The sequence below is a fragment of the Chaetodon trifascialis genome, chromosome 4 (genome assembly GCF_039877785.1).
Source record: "Chaetodon trifascialis isolate fChaTrf1 chromosome 4, fChaTrf1.hap1, whole genome shotgun sequence".
NCBI lineage: Eukaryota > Metazoa > Chordata > Actinopteri > Chaetodontiformes > Chaetodontidae > Chaetodon > Chaetodon trifascialis.
In genome coordinates this window covers 4,942,634-4,967,054 of record NC_092059.1, presented here as the reverse complement: position 1 = coordinate 4,967,054, position 24,421 = coordinate 4,942,634, and the positions used below count along the sequence as shown (strand labels likewise).

Here is a 24,421-nt window from a genome sequence, read left to right as displayed (position 1 = left end):
AGTGACTAGCAGTTCTGTCCTATGTTTTCCAGATTCTATGCATAGTCCTCAGCCAGAGCGTCAAAATAGTTTGTGTCTGCATAGAGAAGAAAGCCAGAGAACAAGCTGTCAGCCCAGCCCGGGTCTGCAAATAAACCATTCTGGTCATTGAAGAAGATCTCCAGCCACACTTCATCCTCAGGGTTCAGGTACATCACAGTGGACCCAGATGCTACGTCGTGGTTCCCCGTGTTGGCATCGAAAGTTTTGATGCGATACTGACCATTCTGCACCAGACCAATGGCCAGGTGTTTGTTGGCCAGTGTAATGTCATAGGAGAAATAATAAATGCCTGGGTATGCGCAGATGAACTTGCCCGTCTGTGGGTTGTAGTGCCCACCTTCATTGAACAGGACCTTGTTGAACTTGATGGGGATTTTCTCTGCAGGGTAGCTGCTGGTGATTCCCACAGAGAAGGCGGACTTAGGCAGCAGGCTGCCACACTTGCAGATTCCTGCACTTCCACTTGGCCCTCTTTCGCCCTTGTCCCCTTTCTCCCCGTCGCGGCCTGGAGGACCGAGTAGGCCTCCATCTCCGTTCTCTCCTGTGGGCCCTCGTTTCCCCGCGGGGCCGCGGTCACCTCGGCTTCCAATCTTACCTGTTGGGCCAACTCTGCCCTTTAACCCTGAAACAGAAGAATCATGCTGGCATCATCACTTCTACACACTCACAGACTTTTTTTTTGGTAAATTCTGCCGTATGGATCAGTTTCTGCTGCAGTTGTTGAACCTGACTATTAAAGGAGCCGTTAATGGAAACACAAAACTCCACCTCATGTCACGGATTAAGTCACCCCGGGAACACAGCCACCTCGACATTTGACCAGCACAGTTTCAACTTGACTCATCCAAACTATTTTATATGCAGTTGACTACATCCGCACAGTAAATACCCCGGAGCAAAGGATCACTGTGAATCACATGCTGTATGTTTGTGGAAGAACAGTGAGCTATTCTGATCTGAATGTGTGGTTTCATGTTCAGACAAAGGTGTGTGTCTGAATTCCTGTTTCCACACATAATGGAAAACACAGGTGTGTGACGTTTATTTATTTCTGGCAGATTTATTCAGGCTGCGCAGACGATATCAGTGGATCTGCTGGATGAAACGAGCAGACGCAATCCTTCTAAATATTTTTGTAACTTTGTGGCAGCTTTATCTACATTAATTTTTCTACCACCTGAATAATGTAAATAAAGAAAAGGAATCTTAACCAAGCTGTGAACTTCCATGATAAACGTATAAACAACATTTCAGTGATGAAAGGAAAGGACTCTGTCGGACAAACAGCTGTTAGCTTGTGTTTTTGAGATGCTGGGAATGAATCTCAGACTGTTCATTTATGACCATGAAAAGACATATCTATGTTAAAATAATCAAATATTCTAAATTCAAGCTTCTCTTGCTTGTTTTTTTAAAATCATACTTTCAATCATACATTTACAGTTTTATTAGATAGTTAGAGTGCTGACAGGAAATGACACGCAACAAAGGTCACAAGCTGGTGCACAGTTTTTCTGATGCATCGTTTCATAAATCGTTTCCTAATAATGAGTTTTTCTGTGGAGCTCATCAGTTCACTTTCTTTACAAGCTGTGAAGTAAAGACGCTTTTCTGTTGCACAGAGTGGTGGTGTTTATTTATCTGCACACATGAACTGATGCTGTATCTGTTTATGTTTCGTCATATACCTGTGTCTCCCTTTTCTCCCTTTTCACCCTTCCTGCCATCTCTGCCATCTCTTCCCGGGATACCCACATTCCCATCTGCTCCCGGGGGCCCGCTGGGACCAGGTTTGCCAGGCAGGCCCGGTGACCCGGGGACGCTGCAGATCAGACGCGGTGCTCCTTTCAGTTTGGCCTCAAACAGCTGTCCAAAGACACAGTGGCACAGACAGACTACTCCCATCAACGTCCACATCTTCAAATCTGTAAATGCAAACAGTTTTTAGAGAACTTTACTAACACCTAACAAGCTTTTAGGGACATCTCTGATGAAGATACAGAACTAAATAGACTTATGTTTGCACATATTTAGAGCAGAAGAAAGATAACACTGGACATTAGACAGAATGAGCGTGTTGTGGGACCAGGCTCTTAAACAGGTTAGGAGCAGAAAGGGGAGCCTGGTATCAGTCGTCACAATGCTGTAAAACACTTATAGCGGCGTTGTCATGGGTGCAGACAGCACGAAAGCATATCAGCGAATCTAATTTTCGATGAAATACAGCATGAGGCCAGATGTGACTCTTGTAATGAGAAGCAATAGCGGCTTGACTCTGTCTCACACACCGATGTTCTCATCCAGCACAGAATTGCATGTGAGACCTCAAACGAAACCTTTGTCTCCGTTCCAAGTCTCCTTTTTTGCCAAAGCATTCCCAAGTTATGACATAACATCCAGCACAATTTCTGTCAGGGGAACCTAATCATGAAGCAATGGCACTTGAGCAGGCAGAAACATTATACATTTACGTTAGAGAGAGAGAGAGAAAGCCAGCGACGCGATCTCATCAGGAATAACCGTACCTCACTGGCAGAAAATAACCATCTGCTCAAAAGTAATAAAAACGGTGGAAATCTCGCAGTGGTGAATGAGGACTATACACGTAAATCCTCTCTGGCAACCTTTCAGAACATTCCATAATAAAACCATCTGTGGAGGCTTCCCAGCGAGAGTTACTCCACAAGAGGATCTTCAGGGAGTTTGAGCAAATGAACAAAAAAAGATTAACATAAAGATTTGATGCTTGTTCTTCGCACATTTGCCCAAGTGGGTGTGAGAATGTGAGCTTTGCATCTGCTGCTCGGCCCCGGCTGTCTCAGATCAGTGGGGGCGTCGGAACATGTGTGTCAGGTTTGCAGAGAGGGATCATCCCCTCGTCAGTCTTTAAAAAGAAGTGTGACTCTTCATTGCAACATGTTTCCCTTGGCATTACGCGCTTGCTTTGTCTGTCAGTGGAAGATGCCAGCACGTCAGGCGAATTATGTGTGTTCGACACGAGAGTGAAAACAGTGATATAAACAGGAAGTACACACATACACACACTAGACATGACAAGCTGAGCCTGCTCTGTGAAACCTACACACACACACACACACACACACACACACACACACACACAGCCGCTCCATGTTGTTAGTGTAGCATGTTTTTGATTTTGAGGGTAATGAACTGGTCACGGAGCCAGTGTGAGGTCCTGTGAGAGAGAAACCCCGCCCGCCAATTCCGCTCTGCAGCAATGATGTCAGCATTAGTAAAATGGCTATTATTAAGAAAAATGGCCCTCTTTTTATACACACATGCTCATGTGTATGTGCATGGGAAGATAAGAAAAATGCATGCAATAAATGCGCTCGCACGCTCGCAGATCATTCAGTTTCTTTTCTGAAAAAGGAGAAGAAAACCAGCATTAATTAAAAAAATAGCTGTTTTTAAAACTCTGACTGCAGTTATTTTCTAATAATGGGACGCCGCTGAAAAACTCATGGATCTCACTGCGCTCCTCTCCTGGCGAACAGGTGGAGCATTAAAGTTAATGAAAATGTCTGAGCCCGCTTCGAGCAGAGGCAGCTCCTGTGATGGCCTTTAGGTGTCTGTAATTGATGTCAGACACAAACATTCCAGGGGCGCTTCACAACTCATGCGGAACGGTTGAAAAAGAGCAATGAAGGCATCTTTAGACATGTAACCTCTTTAAGGGAGAGCATTCACCGTGTGCCATACAAGTTTATATATTATGTAGCCTCAAAGCTTCACATGCATTCATGTGGGTACACAAACACTGACACACACACAGAGGGGCATCCGCAAAGTCACTCAGCAAGCTCTACTGAAATCTTACAGTGCCTCCATCGTGTCTGTTAATATTGTGAATGAAAGCTGTTCTGTGAGAGTCCACTAACAGCACTGACATGTATGTGACCCATGTTCTTACCCCACAGGTAGTAGCCGTTCATCTCCAGAGATGATCAAAATTCTCCCCGTTGCGTGTCTTCGTCCTATCCGCTCAGACTCCGCTCTTCTTGATGGCTCGACCCCTTGGTTAACATGTTATTTGTCTTTCTCCTGCTGTGCTCTCACACATCTGCGTGCAGATCTCAGCTGCTTCGTCGCTGACAGCGTCTTGTAGTGCAGCAGCGGCAGCCAGCAGCCTGGACTCACTCCATCCAACACTCCCTCCTCTTGCCCTCCTTCCCCGACTCCCCTTATCCACTCCCTTCTCTCCGCCTCATAAACTTCCCAAGGCAAACAGCTATCATCCAGGCAATCACAGAAGGCCTGTGTGCCTTCAGCTCCATTATGTCATGGATAAAGACTCCTTGAACATGAGACACCCAGTGTGGAAGTCAGCAGCTTGGATCCTTCAAAATAAAGCTGCTGTTCCATGAGAAGTCAGACTCATAAATGGCAGAAGTCATTTGGGCCTTGTTGACCTCAGTACTGCACTTGTATTTCTGTCAATCACCCCTAGATGGGGTCAGAACTGACACAAGGAGTACCAAAAGCACAAGTTCTCACTGAGCAGAAAATGACCCCTGAGAGACATAAGATTAGAAATTAAATCATTAGATTGTTGCATTCATGTATCAGCACATATTAAGCATGTTAAAGTTGTAGACAGTCAGTTTTAACCACTTTATATTCTGTTAGCTAGTTTAGCTCAGAGGTTCCCAATCTGTGGTCTGTGTGCCCTCCAAGGGGTCACGGTCTGAGGGGCCATGGGTTGATTTATGAGGGTTGATAAGAAGGGAAAACAAAGTTCTGCTTCACAGATTTATACTTACATTTCTTTTGAGGGGGAGGGAGTTTTCTCTTTCTTTTTGTGAAATAATTAATCATTTGACAGTCATGCAGCAGAAAGCATCTGGGAGGTTTACAGGGGAAATGTGATGGAACTGCTCACAGCTCATATACAGCTGACATGACAAGGGGTCAAATGGGACTTTTTTGTGAGGGGTCACAAGACTAACTGGCTCAGTCGAAAGCGATCTGTTATATTTTAGAAGCTTAGCATCAGTTTCTGTATGTACAATCCTCTGTAGAAGTGTAATAATATAATGTAACAGAAAATGGAAATACCCATTTTACCTAAAAATTGTACTCAAGTGCAGTACTTGAGTAAATGCACGCAATGATATTAAACCACTGATTTGCATAATTCCTCAGGTATGGGAGAGTGTCATTAGAATATTATTAAATATTAAGTATTTATATGATACTTGGCTTATATGTGTTCATAACACTATATGTGTGATGACTGATAGAAAATAGTGGAATAATGAACATTAACCATGAAATTATTACTACTCATCACTCTTTGTCTTCAGCACATGCAGCATGCAGCAGCAGCCATGTTGTGTCCAAACAGAATGGGTCTTTATTCAGGAAGTGAAAGGAAAAAAAATTGTAATCAACACCCCATTTAAATACAAAACCAACAAAAATAAAAATAAACATGATATTCATTTTGCATATCAAAGAACCATTCAGTAATAATTACAATCCAAACACCTCATAAACCACTTTTGTGAATCTATACACAAACTCTGATTTAGAAATTAGTCACTTTAACAATAAAATTACAAATATTTAGCTTTAAAAATAATTAAACTCAAAATAATATCTTAGCAATTAGCATTTTAAATTTATATATAGTGTATTTCCACATAAAAATACAAAATAATACCAATGACATTTAAATATGAAAAATTATTCCAAGAATTCTGCTACTATTAAATGAAATCAAACGTGGGATAAAACAGGATGAAATGAAATAGAAATATGCATGAAAAAGTCTCTCCTTTTGTTAGCAAAACACTATCCAAAATAACTACAATCATTTACATCAGTACAAAGATATCTGGATTTAAAAATAGTTGCAATGAAAAAATGGGGTTTATTTTTCTGACAGTAAAAAATGACACTGTGGATCAGAAATCTGCAAAATATGCAATGAAAAAAATAAATCTGCATTAAAAAGGTTTACACTGTAGTTCTTACTTTTATACAAACATTAGAAACAGTATTGCACATCACAACACAGATTCGAGGTTAGTCAGCCTTTCAAAATGTGTTATATTCAAGTTTCAGAGCATCTATGAGGACAGGCAGCTGGGGCCTCGATGCAACAGGGGAGAATCTCAAGTGTCTTCCAAGAATATAATAAAACCTTCATGTTTCCTTCCTTCAAACGAAATGTGTCATGTGTATCAAAATAAGAATCAGCTGTATATCAAAAACTTTGATGCTGTTGCTAATGTCGTGATTCTTTGTCTTTGAACGGAACTTTTGGACATAATTAGCACTGGGGGGAAGTGAGGTGGGGTGGGTGGGTGGGGGGGAAATAAATCGTATAATATTCCTATTCAAATAGAAAAATACAATCAAAATCAAATAGATTTTTTTTGTCTACAAAAATAGTGAAATAAATATGATTTTTACAAAAACAAAGACACGTACAGAACAAAGTAACAGTGTTCAACATAGAAAATAGAACCTCACAAAAACAGCACGAGTCAAGTGTTACAGGTGACGATATTCAAACATGTTCATCATGAGAACTAAAGCCACGGGGGTGGGGGGTGGGGGTGGGCGGGAGCTCGCTCTTTAACCTTCACCTCCGTCGCGCTTTGACTCCCGGTCCTCACAACAACCAGACGACATTAGAATATATTAGAACACATCGGGTTCCTGCTCTACTCATACAGAATATAGATAACTTAAGACCACTGCTTCACGCTACATCTTAAATAGGTAATCATGAAAAAATAAAATTTAATAAATCTGAATTATAAATAGGTGGAGGTTTCAGAGAGATCCACACTGAGATCACTTAACGGGGTGGATAAGAAACCAAATGAGTGGGGGTATAGAAAAGTAGTGCATAATATATATTATAAAAACATACTGAAGGGCCAGTGGTGGGTAGGTAGTTGACACAAACAAATTCAATTCTATGACTAGAAATAAACTCAGAGTCTCAGTTTCATTAAGGTTTTGTAACAGTACACACTTTGACGTCTGAACACCGACACTGAGGAGCACACACCGGGCGTGGAGCACAAAAACCACGACGACACGAGAGCAACACACTTGTACAGTACCAGACGGACGGCCGGGCCACCGTCCTCACAGAGATTGTCCCTAAATAGTTATTTTTTTAAAGAGGAATTCAAGGGTCACGCTGGAAATCAAACAATACAAAGAGAGGGGAGTTTCGTCTTCAGACACACGGCACGAAAGCCTGACTGTCACTACAAAATGCTCATTAGCACGACCTCCAGCCTCCTCGCAGCCAAAGCTTCTCGTTTGCATTTCGCTCCGGGGGGGGCGGCGCTGTGTCAGGGTCGACCTTTGGAACCACATGAACGTGGGACAGGTAGAGTGAAGGCAGGGGTGATTTTCATGTTTTCATTCTCCTCTACGTCATCTGTTGGTAACTAAACTAGAGCCTCAGTCTACGCTAAAAACAGTCACACAGCACGGGGACGACACAGACACAAACCACTGAACACCACTTTGCTTCTCAACAGGAGCTTTTTTTTTGTATGTTTTTTTGTTTTTGGCCATACGAGCCACCGTGTGTCACAAAATGATGGCGTCCACTAAGTCTACATTAGAACCAATATCACTTTTTGTATCGTTAAGTACGTAAACGGATCAAACAACAGATAAACATCAACGCATGCAAGTTTAAATATGTTTTTTTTTTTACTTATTCAGCTTTGTCTGATTTTTTTGTCCCTCTTAGGCATCTGTAATAGATGGTCATGCTACTTTAATGTCTTGCCTTTAATCATGATTTCAGTGGTTTGTTTTTTTATTCTCACATCTATCCTGCATGCTCTATGTGTAACTAAGCCTATTGTCATAACATGCACTTTCCATGGCAATGGGGGCCATCAGTGGTTGAGTGCGTACTGCATTTCATTTTACGTGATTCTGGTTTATAAAAGGCATTAAATATAATACCTACACATTTATTCATATATATGTATATGTAGCAGCAAAGCTTCTAAAATAGCTTGTTAAGTATAAATGTTGAATACAGTTAGCAAGAAACCAGATCTAATATTTTGAGGTATCACTCTATGGGTCAGTATGAGCGCAGAAATTTCCTTATTATCGTTATTTAATAAACCCTCTACCAAGACGAAAGAGCCCATGGTAACATTAAAAAACAACTGTTTCGTTTTGCGGCAGAAAATGTGTCAAATTTATGCTTCCTATCTTTTTGCTACCTTTGGTTAATGACCTGGGGCAGGCGTCGACGTTGGAGAATCAAGGATTTCCCAGAAACAAGTGTGCACTACACGCACTGTAGGGTGGCTAGCAGCAGACAGACAGACAGACGAGCTGCCCCCATGCAAAAACATTCCCGTATCTACTTTAAATCTCACATACAAAAATAATAATAATAATAAAAAAACCTACAAAAATCAATCTCTTTTTAAATCTCCTCTTAGAAAAGATGAAAGTACCACAAAAGAGTTGTAGAGTTGTCAGAGCCTGAGATGTGAGGGGGGTTTTGGTGAAAAACTGAGGCTTGTGGTGTTTGGCTGCTACAAAAGATATATAGATATATATATAGTATATACTGTATAATGTTACGTACTCGATTATACTGATAGCTTAGGAGAGCAGGAGAGGCAGAGCGATGCTCTTTTTCCTTTTAGCCAGCGTTTCATTTCCCTTCCCTCTGACCGTGTCGCCATGGCTGTGGTCGCCTCTCTAGTTCCAGCGGAAGTGAATCTGTCGCGGGCGGTCGGCTCCCTCTTTGACCAGGGGCTTGTGAAACTCCCGTCCGGCGCGGGAGTGGATGTTGGCCCAGCAGAATTCGCAGTAGTACTGCAGGCAGGTGACGTTAGCGCAGAAAAAGGGGGCGAACTTCCCTCCGCAGCGTGCACCCTGACACTCATCACACAGCTGATCATCCAGGACGTAGGGCTTCACCTCCACCTGCACACACACGTTTCAGAGAAGACTGCATAAATACATTCAGTGCGATAATGTGTGTGTTCATGAGAGGCTGGGGCTTGTCGCAGCAGAGACTGGGAAGGAAGCTAATTCAATCAGCCCTAATAAGCTTTCGCTCACCATAGCAACAAGCTGCTGCTTCTCTGGACGCACGCGTGCACGCACGCACACACACACACACACACACACACACACACACACACACACACACGCGCACACACACGCGCGCGCACACACACACACACACACACACACACACACACACACACACAATGTGAATGACACATCCTAATGATGAATGAGTCATATATATATATATATAGAGAGGCTTTATGAAAAACAGGGATTTGCTAATGAAGTGTAGGCTGTACCCGCTTGTCAATGTCTCCGTGCTGCAGCTGGACGAATCTTGCGCTGATGGCGGCGATGTAACTCTGTTGATTGGAGAAGGCCACCCGCCCTGCCCCCTTCGGGTACTTGAGCTCTGGATCCGTGTCAATGCCTGCGTAGCAGACTCCGCCGTAGAGACGATCCATAATCATGGCCAGCTCAACTAGTCAGAGGGTGAGAAGAATGGTAGAGAAAAATAATCTATTCAGAGGAGTGAAAGGATGAAGAAAAGAGGTGGGAGGATGTGAGGAAGTTACCCTGCAGGGGGTGAGACAGACTGGGGGAGAGGGTGTCTGACTGTTCGAGATGGGATTCGTAACCTTTAATGTCATCAAATACACAGCTGATCATCTATTGTTAGCTGGAAATCTGGCTCCAGTTCCTACATAGAAAACTGGTATGAAATTGCTCGAGAAGAAACAAAGGATCTGTAATTACTTGCTCTCAGGGGACGAGGGACGCCTCCCACAAAGATGGTCTTGCGGGGATCAAGGGGCTGCGATCCGTCCATCACAAAATCACTGTCGCTCAGGTTCCAAGGTCGAATTTGCACCTGGAGTCAAAGTCAAAGTTAACTTTGAACGCAAGCTTTCTTTATTCAGGATAAATAAATAAATATGGAAGCACCGTCCTCCCAGTGTGAGCTGCAGGTGCTGAACTCACAGGTTTGTCCTTGATGGTGGGGCTGGAGACACACAGGTAGAGCTTCCCATCCTCCTCCATGCAGGCTTCAATCAGAGCCTGCACTGAGGTCTCCTCCTGGAACAGCAGGAATGCATATCCTGGGAAACACACACATCCACAGCCTCAGTGTGTGCATGAAGCACATAGACATAAGAACTGCATAACAACTGTTCTCAAGATAAAATGGTACCTTATTTATTAGCAATAGAGCTTCATAGCATCCAAGCACACTGTAAACAGGGTTTAGTAGCCATGAATGTGTGATTAATATGGAGGCTTTTGTCAATACCTTTAGGTGGAAAGTAGGATTTGCTCTCTGCTTTGTGTGGCCAGTCCACCACCAGGTGACCAAAGCGGCGGAAGCTTGAGGTTATTTCATCTGATGGAAACAACAGAGGTGAAGAAAACAGGCAGAGCAGAAGACGGCCAGCAGTGCAGTAAGATCCTGAAGGACTGGGTTCTCACCTTCATCTATGTCAGGGGGCAAACCTCCCACAAACACCTTACGGGAGAAGCGCTCGATGCGTTCCCCGTTTTGGTGGGGGTAACAGTTGGGGGAGCCGAGGACTCCTGGGACACCCTGGTTGCCGTGGCCGTCATCGAGGAGATTGTCATCAATAGGGAAGAGGGAGGAGCGGCCTGGTGGACAAAAGGCAGTTGAAGCTACAGCAAACGTCAGGCATTCACACAAACACACACAAGCAACACAAATCACAAACATGTGTCGAAAAACAAATGAAAGTCTCTGCGTCTCCTTTATGGAATCCTATATCTCTGCTATGACAGGGATACATTCAGAGGAAGGGCTGGCTGTAAAATAATGTTTCTGCTTTTTCTGCAGTTTTACGAGTGGTTGTGAGACAAAGCACCAGATTAAAGTGAGGGATTGTGTGTGCTCCACTCTGAGCAGCAGATAAAAGCAGGCGTGGAAGGGCAGGCTGTGTGGAATAAAGCTGTTAATAATGTCGCTGAGCAGTATGGAGGCCCACAGAGGTCAAAAGTGCTCAATACATAAATATCTTTTAAATTTATAGTCATATATGAAATGAAGTCATATCCAATTTTAGAAAATATATACATAAAAAAAATATTTGAGAAATATTTTAAGAAATTGCTTTATTTTTTGTTTCTATTAAAAGTGCTCTTTTTCAAAGGTCACAGCTGTTAGCCGGTTAGCACCTGTTAGCAAGAGTAACAACACTGTCTAAGTAAGCTTAATCAACCATCTTAGCTACTGCACGGACACAGAAACCAACATTATCATCTGAGTAAAAAAATCGACTATACGGCTAACACACAGTAAAAAAGAATATTTTGCAATTCTTAAAAAAAACATCTAAAAAATGTTCCTCAGAGAAAGACTGTGTGTCTTTCTTTCTCTGTGGTGGCTAGCTAAGAGGAGCTAGCTAACACTGCTAACACCTGATTCTCACTTTAACATTGATCTAAGCTAACAAGCTAGCCGGCTAGGTACAGTATGTAGCATGTGCAGTCATGATAAGCTAAAGAGGTGTAGATACCGCGTCTGTGTACTGCATTTATTAACAGCAGTAACCTCTAGTTGGTTTATTCAGAGTATCATTAGCATTGCTCTAGCTAACAGACGCTAACTGACTCAATCTGGCAGCCATAAAATGCGTCATAATGTAGAGATTATGATATGAATTGGGTAATATTTCATAGTTGAAATTAAAATATTTCAAAATATGAATGTAATTAAAGAAAAATTACATCCCAAACTATTTACTATTATGTTATTATGGACATGAATGATGAAATAACATTTCAAAGTAATGAGTTGACTTTTAAGAATTTCTTCAATTACTTATTTATTTACTAATTCACTTATTTAGGGTTCATTTGCCTATTCTTTTTTTTTTTCTTTCACACTGTCTTTAATAAATTAAATAGTGAAGACTTCGTGGTTCCATAGAGCAGAAGCACAACTGCCTCAATGCTTCAGATGAACATGACCAAACATAAAGCCCTCAACATCATGCATGTCTGGATACTAAAACAAGACACTCAAAAAAAGAGCAGCAATAATTTATTGGCCAAATTTTAACTTATCAAGTGTTTGACAGCACAAAAATATCAAGGTGTTCCTGAATTTAAAAACGGAAAGACAATTGGAAACCTGACTCCAGACTCAAGGCCTCAGTTTGGTATCCATTCAAGCAATAAAGCATGCCACAAGGGAATAAGCCACATGGAAAAAAACACGTTGTAGAAAGCTGAGTTTACCTCGACGTCTCCCATAGCTCCTGGCTGCATGTAAAGAAGTACAAAGTGCAAGTTTCAGCTTTGCATTGTTACAGACATGGACCTTAATCTGCAGTTATCTCATGACCTCTTCATCTAACCACCTAATAATTTAGTCAGAGTCAAGTTCAATCACAAAAAAAGTGCAGCAAATGGACTTTTTAATGCTTTAAAAACTTATCTCACATCCTCCTACATATTTTCTTTGTTGAGGACATCAAGACAAGGAGTAAATGTCTGAATGTTTATGTCATCTACTTGAATGTGTAAAAAAAAGTCAAATAAATATAAAATAGCGTAATGTGTCCAAAGATGACACATACAAAGGCATTTCCCAAACTCATTTTAGACACTTTCTACAACTTAACTTTCTTCTTTCCATAAAATGTGCCAGATCTGATAGAAGCCATTTGGAAAATCAGAAAAATAAACTCATCAGGGTCTGACTCCACACAGGCTGTTACATCACTGAAAAGCCCTGGATGTCCTCTGTCAGGGACAACAAGGCTCATCTCAGCAACATGTTCAGCCTCAGAGACACGAGCCAAAAATGGGTCTCCAGCACAGGACAGAAATGAATGCCTGATTGCTGGGTCTCAGGAGGAAACAACAAGCACCAGAAACAATAAAAAGCTCGCTCGCAATTATTTGGAAATGTCGTCTGACCCAGATTTGTGTCCTATTGAGACTGTTATACAACAAGATTTTATTTCTGACACCAACAGGACGTGTGTCCATGTGTGATGCAAAAATGAAAAATAGTCTGCAGGGCTGCAATTATTCTACTGACAATTTAATTTTAATGAAGGGATGTCTTGTTTGTGGTGCATTCAAAGTCCTCAGGAGACTCCATATAACAATGGAAACACTCTTCATGAACCACTTGTATACTTGATTTTGAGTTGTGTGGCAAATGGGACGTTTGACACTGATGGTAATGTTAAAAAACTAAATACAATGATGTTTGGCGCTACATGACGAATGGCACTTTATAGAAACATACTGTACGGGTTTGTTAAAAAAAAAAAACAGGAAACAGATACTGGTAGATATTCTCTTCTCTTCACCAGACCTACCACATGTCACCTAGTGTGCCACTGTGAGTCTGGTGAGTGTGTCTAATGAGGCTAAAGAGCAACAGTGGATGCATCATGAGCAGTGAGTCTGTATTTGATGGAAACACTGAAAATCTGCAACAGAGGGAGATAATTACCATTGAGCATGAGTAGGCCGTCAGCCCCGGGGTTAGGGCATCCCACACGGCCTGACATGAGAAACACACACAAACACACACGTCGCACACACGCGCGCGCGCACACACACACACACACACACACGCACACACACACACACACACACACACACACACACACACACACACACACACACACACACACACACACACAAATAAGGATGAGACAGAGCAGATGGAGAGGACAGGGCGAGGCCAGTGTTTGTACATGGAGCGAGAACACACACACACACACACACACACACACTACAGCCTGCCAGTGAATGTGCTACAGCAGCCTTCTCACATGTCGGCAGTGAGCACTGCAGTCAGCAAAAGGAACAAAGACCTCCTTATCCCCAAAGATACCTTGAGTCGATATTACAGGAAAATAGAAGGAACGTAGCAGAACGAAACACTTTGTTTTCATCAACAGTAATACAGTAAGACAGGAGACTTTCGACGAAATGCAGCGCTTCCTTTTCACATCTAAGAGCTGGACCACTGAAAGGTTGTGGCTTCTCCACCTGCAGTGTGCTGTGATACTGCAACTAAAGCAGCGGCTGGAGGGATCGCGTGTCATCGCGTGTGAAATATGACTCCAGCCTGCAAAGCAATATTCTGTTTAAACATCTGTATTTCAATTATGGCTGAAACAAGTCCTTTATTAATCATTTAGTTGATTGGAGGAGGAAAATATATCTGCAACAAGTCATTTCTAAGCGAAAATGCTAAAACGTTAAGCTTCTGAAATGAGATATTTGCTGTTTTGTTTTTTCTCCCTCTCTCTGAACAACATCTTTGGGTTCTGGATCGTGGGTTGGACAAAACAGGCAATTTGAAAATATCAGCTGACGCTCTGGGGACTGTTGGTGGACATTTTCCACTGTTTTGTGACATTTCATACAACAAAAGATTAATCTAGAAAATAACTGGCAAACTAATGAATACTGAAAATAATCATTAACTGCTTTCCTCATTTAAATAATATTCTAGTTTGTATTTTTTTGTTTTAGCTATCTGAGTCTAGGCTTGTCTAGGCAACAATATTTAACATTACATCTGAGTTTTTTGAAAGTTGTGAGTGTTCAAGCTTCATTAGCAAGTTTTTAAAAAACTTTATTTAAAATGTCAACTTGCAGCTTGGCAATATTTTGTCCATGCGGGCCTGTATTTTGGAGCTGCTGGTCAGGATAGCGTACACTGTTGTGTTAGCTGTGTCAGTGCTATAAATGGCAGAGCCCACCCTCGCAGGCCCTCCTTCCCTCTCATCTCCTCTCTTGGCTGTCATGCACAGTGTGTGAAAGTGTGATCACGTCTAAAATTAGTCCCGATCCCCCTCTCTCTGCTGTGCACACTGGCCCATGTCCTCTCCATCTGCTCCGGCAGGAAAAACAAGAAACTCGCCCAAGAAAGGAGGGCGCAGGTCGATTGGTAGGATGTTAGTGGAGACCACAAATTTAACAAAACAAGTATTTTGGTGCTTCTACACACGAGGCAGCACTGTTACTTCTGGGTCATATTTAAAGTGAAAGCGAAGCTGGGCTGTGAGGCTGTAAATGAGCTGTCTCTATGAGAGGAGGGTAAGGACGGTGCAGTTATTTGACACTGCTCCTCTGATGTCCAGCAGCTGAGCCCAGGAGGCCAGGATAGTGTCACACTAAAGTACATTCTCCGCTCGCTGCTGCCAAACCATGAGGAATAATTCAAAAGAAACCCAGGCCTATTAATAGTCTCCTAGCTCACTTCTCCTCTAGTTAAAAAATTCCAACTCGTGTGTGATATGCATATGGTCGCTCTGTCAGAAAACATCTGTAGCTAATTAGAGATATTCGCGGCAAACAGAGGAACCATCATTTCGCTCGTTCTCTCTCCTCCTCAGCTCTGTGTGCTGCTCAGGTTAAGTAGCAACAGGATCAGAGCTGGAAGGTCATGTAAATGTGCAGCTGGTGGCAGAAGTATTAAGCTCTCAGCGGGGGAGAAAATAAGCCGGTGTGTGGAAAAACAACGCAGCTCTGGGAGCACTGGGGCTGTCGCTTCGCCGCACCGGGTCAGGCCTCCTCGCCGAACACGATCACCTCCATTTGACCCCCCCCAAAACCCCAAACGTGGACAGAAAGGGAAAGGCAATCTTACCTTTCATCGGATCCTGCTCAGCTCGCATGATGTCAATCAGGGAGCTCTCCAGGGAGTGCATGTTCAGACTGTCGTACATTCTGGAGCGGTCCTGAAAAACACACAGGCGTGAGGTTTTATATGAGAGCAGAGTGAGGGCTGACAAAACAAGCGCACGTCTAATTCCTCACGTTTCTAACACACTTTGGGGATCTGGCTTATGAATAATAAAGCCTCTGAAGTGTGGGTATTTGGCTTAAGAGAGTGAGTAGCTCATGCTTGGATTAACATTCTTTCCGTATTTATTTACTTTCACAGCCTGGAGGTATACTTGTGAGCAGCCTATAGGACGGACTCCCCACAGACAGACGGACAGAGACTGAACCCGGACCAAAGACTCCAGAACCAGAACCAGGAGTGGCGTTCAGCCGCAGAGCTGAGATGGAGGTTAGGAGCTCATCAGCCGGCCATTGAGACAGCTCTCCTGAATGATCGACTATGACAGAGTCATACCACAGAGCGCCTAACCTGCCCAACCACACCAGACATAATGGCAGCGTAAAGGTCAACGCTTCATATTTTGATAGTGACGGATTGCCGGTTGCTTAGTACGCTTTCGCCTCGCTCCATTTGTTTAGTTTAGCACAACAGACATATCATAAACTGGAGGATGAAGTTAAATGTCATCTTAAAGGACAGTTTGCTCGACAAGGAATAAAATCCACCAACTCCACTAACTTTACATCTACGTCATCGCCGCATCACCTGCTTAAAAGCTGCTTTTTGATAATGGAATCATTAGTTAATCCACATCCACTAATCCATGTGACAGGACTGCCGCCATCAAAGGGCAAGTTCATCTGTACGGCTTGATATCGCCAAAGGTTGATGAGAGAATGTGTGTTTTGTAGTCATTTTGGTGAAATGACCCTTTAAAGCAAAGCAGCTGGGTGATCCACTGCTTTATTAGTCAGTGAGTAATTTAATGAGGTTTCCAGAGGGACCTAAATAACAGCTGATTTAGCATCGCATTCCCAGAACAATGTCAGGCTCATGATGGACAGTTTGGAGAAGCTATTAAAATTTAATGCAGCAGAACCAAAGTAATAAAACCTGCTGCCTGTTTCACCAAAGATCAAACTCAACTTGATTAACTTGACTGTGCAGATGTGGGCGTGTTATGCTCGTAGCAGCGAGGTTTGTCTGCTGCTGTTGTTCCTACAACACAATTCATGTGACAAAGTCTGTATAGGGAGCAGGTCATGGTGGACGAATGGGTGAAGCACATGACTTCCACCCTGAAGAGTGGGGTTTGTGTCCTGTGTGGAACTCATTGTTCTATTTATTGACTTATTTTCAGTTTCCTTTTTTAGTTTCAGTTTTCTGTCACAGTTTCTGTGGTTTCAGGCAGCCAAACTACTAACACAGACTCTTTCTCTGCATTAATTAATCGTGTGTTAGAAAGGCTATCTTCTCTTCCGTGTTTTCCAGACTTTTTCCTGAGTCTGAAAGCCAAGGCATCACAAAAACACGGCTGATGAGTGATCAGGTCGTGCGTAGCGGCTAATGGGGCCTGGAGAGATGAGGAGTGGGCTCCAGACGTCTGCTAAACTCACTGCTTTTTAACTCCACAACCCCGAATTTTTTTCATTTTCAAACCTGTTGTCTGCAGACACAACGAATGCTGACTCAAGTGAAATCACCAGACTTCACAGAGCTCCCTTTGGAGCCACAGAGGACCTTATACAACATTTTTCACATATGCAGCAGTATTCACCAACACCTGTCAGCAGACTTTGATTTGTAAAATCGGAGGAGTTCCCCTTTAAAGCCACCAGTCACATGTCAGAACTTCACTTGTCTGCCATTGTGAATCAAGAGCAAATCATAAGACACACAGAAGTTCAACATTCAGCTGTTTGAATCGTGGTTTTAGGTGGATATTCTTTTTAACTGTAAGGTGACGATATGCATTAATGCTAGAAAACTGTGTAATTTAAAGAAATGTCGAGGCAGACTGAAGGTTTAATACACTCAGTGAAAGCAGAAGCCACTTTCTCCTGCAGTATCTTCCTCAATCTACCTCTGTCTGATGTCTAAAACATGACACAGCAGAGATGTGTCACTGACTGCCAAACATTAAACAGAGAGGAAGGAAGGAAAAGACTTGGAATCTGAAAAATTCTGGGTCCGAGACTGTTTATGGAAATGAACAATCCATGGAGTCGGGCCTGTTTCCTGGAATAGGAAGCGCTGTACTTCTTGGCAGTGATATCACTAATAATTTGAGCTCATAGCAACAGGAATACCATTTGGTGACACCATTATTTAGGTGATATCATTATTTTAGTCTGAATGAATCACACGGTAATGAATATGTTTTCTGTTAGAGGTCATTAAAATGAACCAATGTATGGAGACACTGCAGCAGCATGTCCAGTAACTTATCAAACAAGTTTACATTTCAGGGCTTTTACTGAGTATTAAATATGTGTCCTTAAGAAAAACTCTGCCTTACAAACTGTACTCTGTACTAAAGTCTCTTTGTGAAGAAATACACTGTACAGACAATCGGTGGAGTAATTCTTACGTGACAGTGAAAGCCTCTTACATACAGCCTCAGCTGCCTGTCACTGTTTTTACATGAGAATTAAAACATTTTGTTCCCCCAAAACTGTCAAAAATAGCATCAGAAATTCTAAACTACAGATAAATTTAACATAAACAATGAAAAGCAATCCAATTAGATGACTATATAGCTACATAAGTATTGCTATTTGCATGAATAATCATGATTTCTAGTATCTATTTGATATGAATATAACGATATCAAAGTTATTGCTGTATGTAAGTGTTGTGATATATATAATATATATTGTTTTGTGGCTCCTTTAATTGTGCTCAGAATGAGCTTCAGCAGCCTTGTTACCTGAAGCAGGTCTCACCTACTAAGTGTTAAGTCTCCTGAAATTATTTCAGCCCAACCCCCACTTTGTTACACCTTTAGTAAAACCTGCACAGCAAATCAATTCCCGTTCCCCCCATCTGATTGAAATGCTAACCACGCATGCCCCTTTATGGTAATTTACGTCTACACACTGCTGTGTGTGTGTCTCTCAGTGTCTCCACTGATAACAAGAAGTCTCATTGCCTTTTAGTTTATGTTTCATCGAGGGATCTCAGTTGAAACCCTCACAAACACACAAACACCTCGTCATCATGCCCTTTGTCCAATCTCTGTTCCTATTGGCTATTGGTTACTAGTTCTTTCCCACCTTTAAAGCCAGTGATTCTCACACTGTAACACTAAAAACAAACCCCCCACCCCCACCCCAAACCAATCATCCTACAAAACAACCAACACAAGCCAATGCTCTAACAACCCAAAACACTTACCTGCAGGGGCAACAAGGTGTTGCTGTTGCTGTCTGTGCGAAACATGTTCTCCTCTATCCAGGACTTAGGCCCCAGTGATCCTCCAGAGCGTGGGAACTTGGGAGGAGCGATGACGTTGCTGGAGAAGGGCTTCTTCAGGGGCGAGACGTGACTGACCGAGCCAGGTACGCCCATGCCGCTCCCTCTGCGGTGGTCCCGGCCCCAGGACATCCCCCCGGAGCCCCAGCCGTTCCCCTGGTGGCCGCCCCAAGGAGACGGCTTCACCATGGGCTGCACACACGGAGGGGGACAGACGGCGTGGGAAGATGGAGGGTTAAAAAGGCCAAGTGCTTCTTTAGTATCTGTATATAATTTCATCCCATCCTGCCTTCCTATCCTTCCTTTCCTCCCTGTCAGCCACAGCCTAGCTTGATCTGCTCCTGTAACGGGTGGGTAGATAAGAAGATTTAGGGCTTTAAGTCTAATACTAAGCATCCCATGCGCTGCGACACCGCCAGTGTAACTTACACGAACTCTCTCTCTACCTGGACCTTGTGTCCACTCTTAAGCATATCATACATCCAATCGCGTCGTGCTTAATCTCGCGTGCTTTCACGTGGAAATCTTTCATCGAGGACAATCAACTTTCTGTTTCTCACCCACTCTGCACATAATGAGAGCTAAATCCCTTTTCTCTTTGTATCAGCTGAGAGTGTGGTGGTGTGCTATAAGGAGAGTTTTTATTGTCTAAAAAAAAAAAAACAGGATAATCTCAGCGCTGCTAAAGAAAATGGAAACCAATGGAGGCTCATGGACATGAATTATGTTTTTTTACTCTTGGGCAAAATAGTTAATGGAAAGAGAAAAAAGCATTTTAACTGACAATAAAATTATTTTGCATTTCATTCCCTTTGTCTCCTCATGATGTGTTGATCCTGTGGATGTGTGCGTGACGGTGGGACCGACAGGGTCCTTTGGAGGCTCATGGAAATATATTTACACAGCACTCTAATTAACGCAAGGGGTTAAAGGTCAGTGAAACAGCAACACTGCAGGAGCACTTTAAGCACAGCCAGCCCAGCACATGCTCCCAAACACACCCAATGTGCAAATCACATGAGGAACCTGATGCCAGAGGCTACTGACGCTTAGGCCCCAACACCGCTGCATTATCTGAAGCTTCATGTAAGCTACTGCTGGTGCCCTCACTGTCTGCCAACACACACCAATGCACGCAGCACCAAGATACTAGATGTGTTCATTTCGCCCAAATAAACGTCCATTTAGGACACCAAAGCCTGCAAGCCTTTGTATTCCCACTGACTGAGCCACAAGACCGGGATGGCCCCGTGCCATGTGAGTGCATCCCACTGCCAGCTTCCAGGACAGAACAACAGCTAGATTCAGTGATGCTCCCTTGTTCCCCTGTTCACCCCTCCCTCCCTTTGCCTCAAGAGCAGTGACTTCAGCCCTTGCAGCGGACACGACAAGTGCATTATGAAGTAAAAAAAAGACTTTTTATCCTTCAAAGACGACCACTGCATAATGCAGGCGTGCACGCATGTCTCTTAAGGCGATGCTTTATCTACAGTCACAAGATGTTCCCTAAACTGAGGACATCCTGCAGTGGTGCTCACTTAGTATTATGGGAACCTGATTGAAATTGTTTAAAAAGGATGGAGCTGTGGTGGGCATGGGGCCTCTTTTGGTCATCAGAGGTGGGAATAACAGAGATAAATGAAACAGGAGAGCTCCTGTGTCACCTTCATGTGATTTATGCTATACAGCAGCTCACCTGATGTTGGTTGTAGTTGTTCCTCTGCTGCAGGAAGGCGCCCTGCTGGGGATGCATCTGGGGACTGACCGGGGACCTGCGACTCTGCGCCTGCTGAGGGACGTTTATCTGGGGCGAGAAAGGACCGCTGAAGCCCTGCACATTAATCCCGGCGCACGGATTAGCTGACACGGGCGAAAAACTCTGGAAGAAGGCCGGGTTGATGGAGGAGGGGATACCTGGGTAGAAGCCGTTGTCAGAGTCCGTGCTGGGCATCTGGTTAATGGCGTTCGCGTGGATGGGGTTGATGGAGTTGGGTGCGGGAGGGGGCGAGGAGCTGGTCTGGACAGACCACGGAGTGCCGAACCCCGGGAGGGAAGGTGAGGACGAGCCTACGCTGGCGCTCTGCATCTCTTGGGTGGGGAGGTTCGGGAAAGCGGCGCTGAGACCTCCGGACAACATGTTGCCGGTGCTGCTGCTGCTGCTGTTGCCATTTATGTGGTGGGCGATGGGGGAGTCCATTTGGATCTTGTTTGGATTTACGGAAGTGGGCGATGGCGACACAGCATCAGCTTCAGCCTCTTCCACTGGAGAGCCGCAGGGGTCAACAGCGCTGCGCTCCGGCTGCCTCTGCGGCAGGTGACTGAGACGTCCCTGGGGTGGGGGCGACTCTGAGGGGCTAAACTCAGTGTGCTGACTTAACTGCTGATGTATTTTTCGGCTGTGTTGAAGGTCACAGATAGACTGCGTCGGGCAAAAGCGATCTGGACCGAAATCGGCGAAAGCTCTCTTCTGGTTGTAATCCGGTGTGGATGAGCTCAGTTTGGCGTCGCGCTCGTCGCTTTGGTTCGGCTGCTTTCCGGATTTGCTGACCGCGCTGCTGCTGTCCTTTTCTTCGGTTGACGGGGGTAATTGCGTGGTTGTCACCCCCACAGGCTCATCCTGCATGTTTTGCTGATGCGCAGCAGCTGACAGGAACAGCGGGGACGCGGCGACGCAGCTGAAGGGCGAACCGGGACGCGACTGGCCGCAGGAAACCGGCAGGACGAGGCGTAGTATCCGTCAGCCGGCTAAAAGAAACCGAATTCGGCTTTTAAATCCAACTCTAAACGTCTGAGAATATATATTAAGAACCGTTTCTAAGTGAGGTCTCTTTAATAGGAAAACGTCTGTGAAAAGGCTGCAGGCAGACACAGAGAGGAGGGGGTCTGGCCTATGCAAATAGTCGGCTCGTTCTGGTCGTAATCTCCGTTTTCCTCGCTGATATTTTCACCTATCTAAAGACCGAGCTGTTTCGGCCTTGGAGTAGGCTAGCCTAGCCTGTGCGGTCCTGTCCGACCGTGCTACCCCCCTCCTCTGGTTACCGGCTGTGCTGCTGCGGCAGAGGATTAAAGATCCCCGACTGAATCGACGTCACGGCCGCATCACGCCTCGGTGCGCCCGCCTCTCGCCTTGGGCCCGAGCTGCAAAGAGGACCGCATTGTTTACGTCATTTTTTCATTATTCATAAAGTGCAGTAGGCTTACACCCTCACCAAGAGCTGGGAAGTGGCCTACAGTAGGGTCAGATACACTGTCGTCCCATACAGCGAAAAAATGTCATGAATATCCCCGAAGAGACGTGTAGTGAGTCTGTTTCTCGTTAATGAGTTGCCTTATTGCGTCATTTGCAGGGTATGAAGCCAGTACGTAGGCTAAAAATCGGTGATATCTGTGTTTATATTGCGGCTCATTTGGTTCATGTGAATGAAACATTTCATACAGCCACACATTTGTTTGATTTTATTCTCCAAATCAACCTCAAACACAACAATCAGGAGCTTCTTACTCAAACCCAGCCCAGAAGATCAGAATGAATCCTGATACAGAACTTTATGAGGTCAGTCTTTGACCAGCATCGCGCCATCAGGGGCGAAAATATTCTCATAAAAACTTCAACATGATTAGTGTGGCACAGTTTGCCTCGGCTTGTGCCCATCAGTATTCAGTGCACAACCATTGTGCGTGCGTCTGCGCCAGCGTCACTTTACGCACGGACGCCAGCAGCTAAATATAGTTTTTTATGTCAGCGCGTGTCAGGGGAGATGAATCTTCATCGCCTGTTCTGAACTCAAAGCTGACAAGCAACCCTACCATATGATCTGCCTCATAAATGGCCCCCACCAGCAGCACTGTATGGCCACTGGCACAGCATATTTGAGTGTGGATGGGAAAGTGTGTGTGTGTGTGTGTGTGTGTGTGTGTGTGTGTGTGTGTGTGTGTGTGTGTGTGTGTGTGTGTGTCCTGTGTGCGTCACCATCTGACTGTGCTCATTTGTGTTTGAGGACTGAAGAGAGAAACAACAGAGGGGTTTAGGCTGATTCTTCCTCCCTCAGCAGATGAACAACAGCAAACGCCTTTTATTCACTTTAAAATAGAAAACAAGCATCAGCTGGGAGTTGGGCAGATGCGAATGAATGATGCAAATTCTGCTTCACTTTCTTCTTGTTTGTACAAAACGGCCCACGTAAATCTGCAGTTATAGATTTTATTGCCTCTGGTGTGAACACATGGGTCATCTCTCTTTCTCCAGACTGAGGCTGAATAAATCATTACAGTCTCTGTGTGTGAATGTGGGTTCTAATGGGAAGACAGATACTGGAGTAGCAAAGCAATGTGCACCATCAACCTGCCATCTGGTCACTTAATGATGAGGGCTAATCTCAGCACAAACTACACACAGCTTCCTGACATGCATTGCCACCTATACAGTGCTTTAAATATAAAAAACTATTTCATTAGCTCGCTTAAACTCAGGGAGTATATTTATGGAGGTTGTTCTTAGGACTGCTAGGAGTCAGCCAAGTGTGTGCAGATACCTTATCAATCCCTTTGTTTCATTCATTAGTGCTGCAAAGCATTTCCTGTGATAAGAACTTCAACACAACACGAAGCTCATCAATGAACCTCATCAATGACATGGCCTCATTTCAGCCGCTGGCATCTTGATTTTCTTCTCACTTTTCACAGCACCTTGAGCTGTTTTGGGAAGTAAGAAGACACCCACCCCCAGAAATGCCCCATCATAAGGTCCCAGATGGGACAGTCCCACCAGCAAGGGGGCAGGTGTGGTGGCCACGGATGGTGCTGAGCACCAGTGATTACCCAGGCCCAGTGAGTGCTGGAGGGAGTTAAATGGGGCAGGCTGCCAGCTGCTGGTGTCTGATGATGATGGGCTGGGGGAGGGGGTCAACCATGGTGGGTGGGGTGGAGGTGGGGGAAGGAGGGGGGTCCATTCTCTGATTCCCAGCTGCCCTTCAACATACAGAATGCGACACATCAGTCCAAATGACCAACCTGAGCTTACTCCTGCACACTGTAATCACCTTTAGATGTGGCTGTACTCTCTGTGCATGCACACTGGAGGGTCTGACGTACACAGCGAACAAATGTAAACCTGAAAACACACATATCGACATGCGCATGAGCGTATTATCACATTAAATTAGCATCACATTAAATTGAGTGTGAGAAATAAAGCGCACACAGCCTTCATTTTAATCAGGTTACTGGTTACGCTGCTACTGTTGGTTA

The 24,421-nt window shown here is 44.1% G+C and overlaps 2 protein-coding genes across 5 annotated transcripts; both read right to left on the bottom strand.

The window, feature by feature from the left end:
- Positions 1-35: 35 nt before the first annotated feature.
- Positions 36-3,998, bottom strand: LOC139330478 (complement C1q tumor necrosis factor-related protein 7). The gene is made up of 3 exons (XM_070961400.1): positions 3,977-3,998; positions 1,731-1,967; positions 36-664 (listed from the first exon to the last, which is right to left on the bottom strand). The coding sequence occupies exons 1-3, from the start codon at positions 3,996-3,998 to the stop codon at positions 36-38; spliced, it is 888 nt and encodes a 295-aa protein (XP_070817501.1).
- Positions 3,999-7,193: 3,195 nt separating this feature from the next.
- On the bottom strand, positions 7,194-22,253 carry cpeb2 (cytoplasmic polyadenylation element binding protein 2). 4 transcript variants are annotated; one of them, XM_070960423.1, is made up of 12 exons: positions 21,089-21,223; positions 20,871-20,978; positions 19,097-19,366; positions 15,722-15,812; positions 13,568-13,618; positions 12,337-12,360; positions 10,558-10,731; positions 10,382-10,471; positions 10,072-10,190; positions 9,847-9,961; positions 9,390-9,571; positions 7,711-9,000 (listed from the first exon to the last, which is right to left on the bottom strand). In XM_070960423.1, the coding sequence occupies exons 2-12, from the start codon at positions 20,925-20,927 to the stop codon at positions 8,773-8,775; spliced, it is 1,401 nt and encodes a 466-aa protein (XP_070816524.1). In that variant the 5' UTR covers positions 20,928-20,978; positions 21,089-21,223; the 3' UTR covers positions 7,711-8,772. The 4 variants fall into 4 exon arrangements, with proteins under 4 accessions (XP_070816523.1, XP_070816524.1, XP_070816520.1 ...); XM_070960419.1 differs by having other exon boundaries at positions 20,871-22,253; XM_070960422.1 differs by lacking the exon at positions 13,568-13,618 and having other exon boundaries at positions 7,194-9,000; positions 20,871-22,253.
- Positions 22,254-24,421: the final 2,168 nt, after the last annotated feature.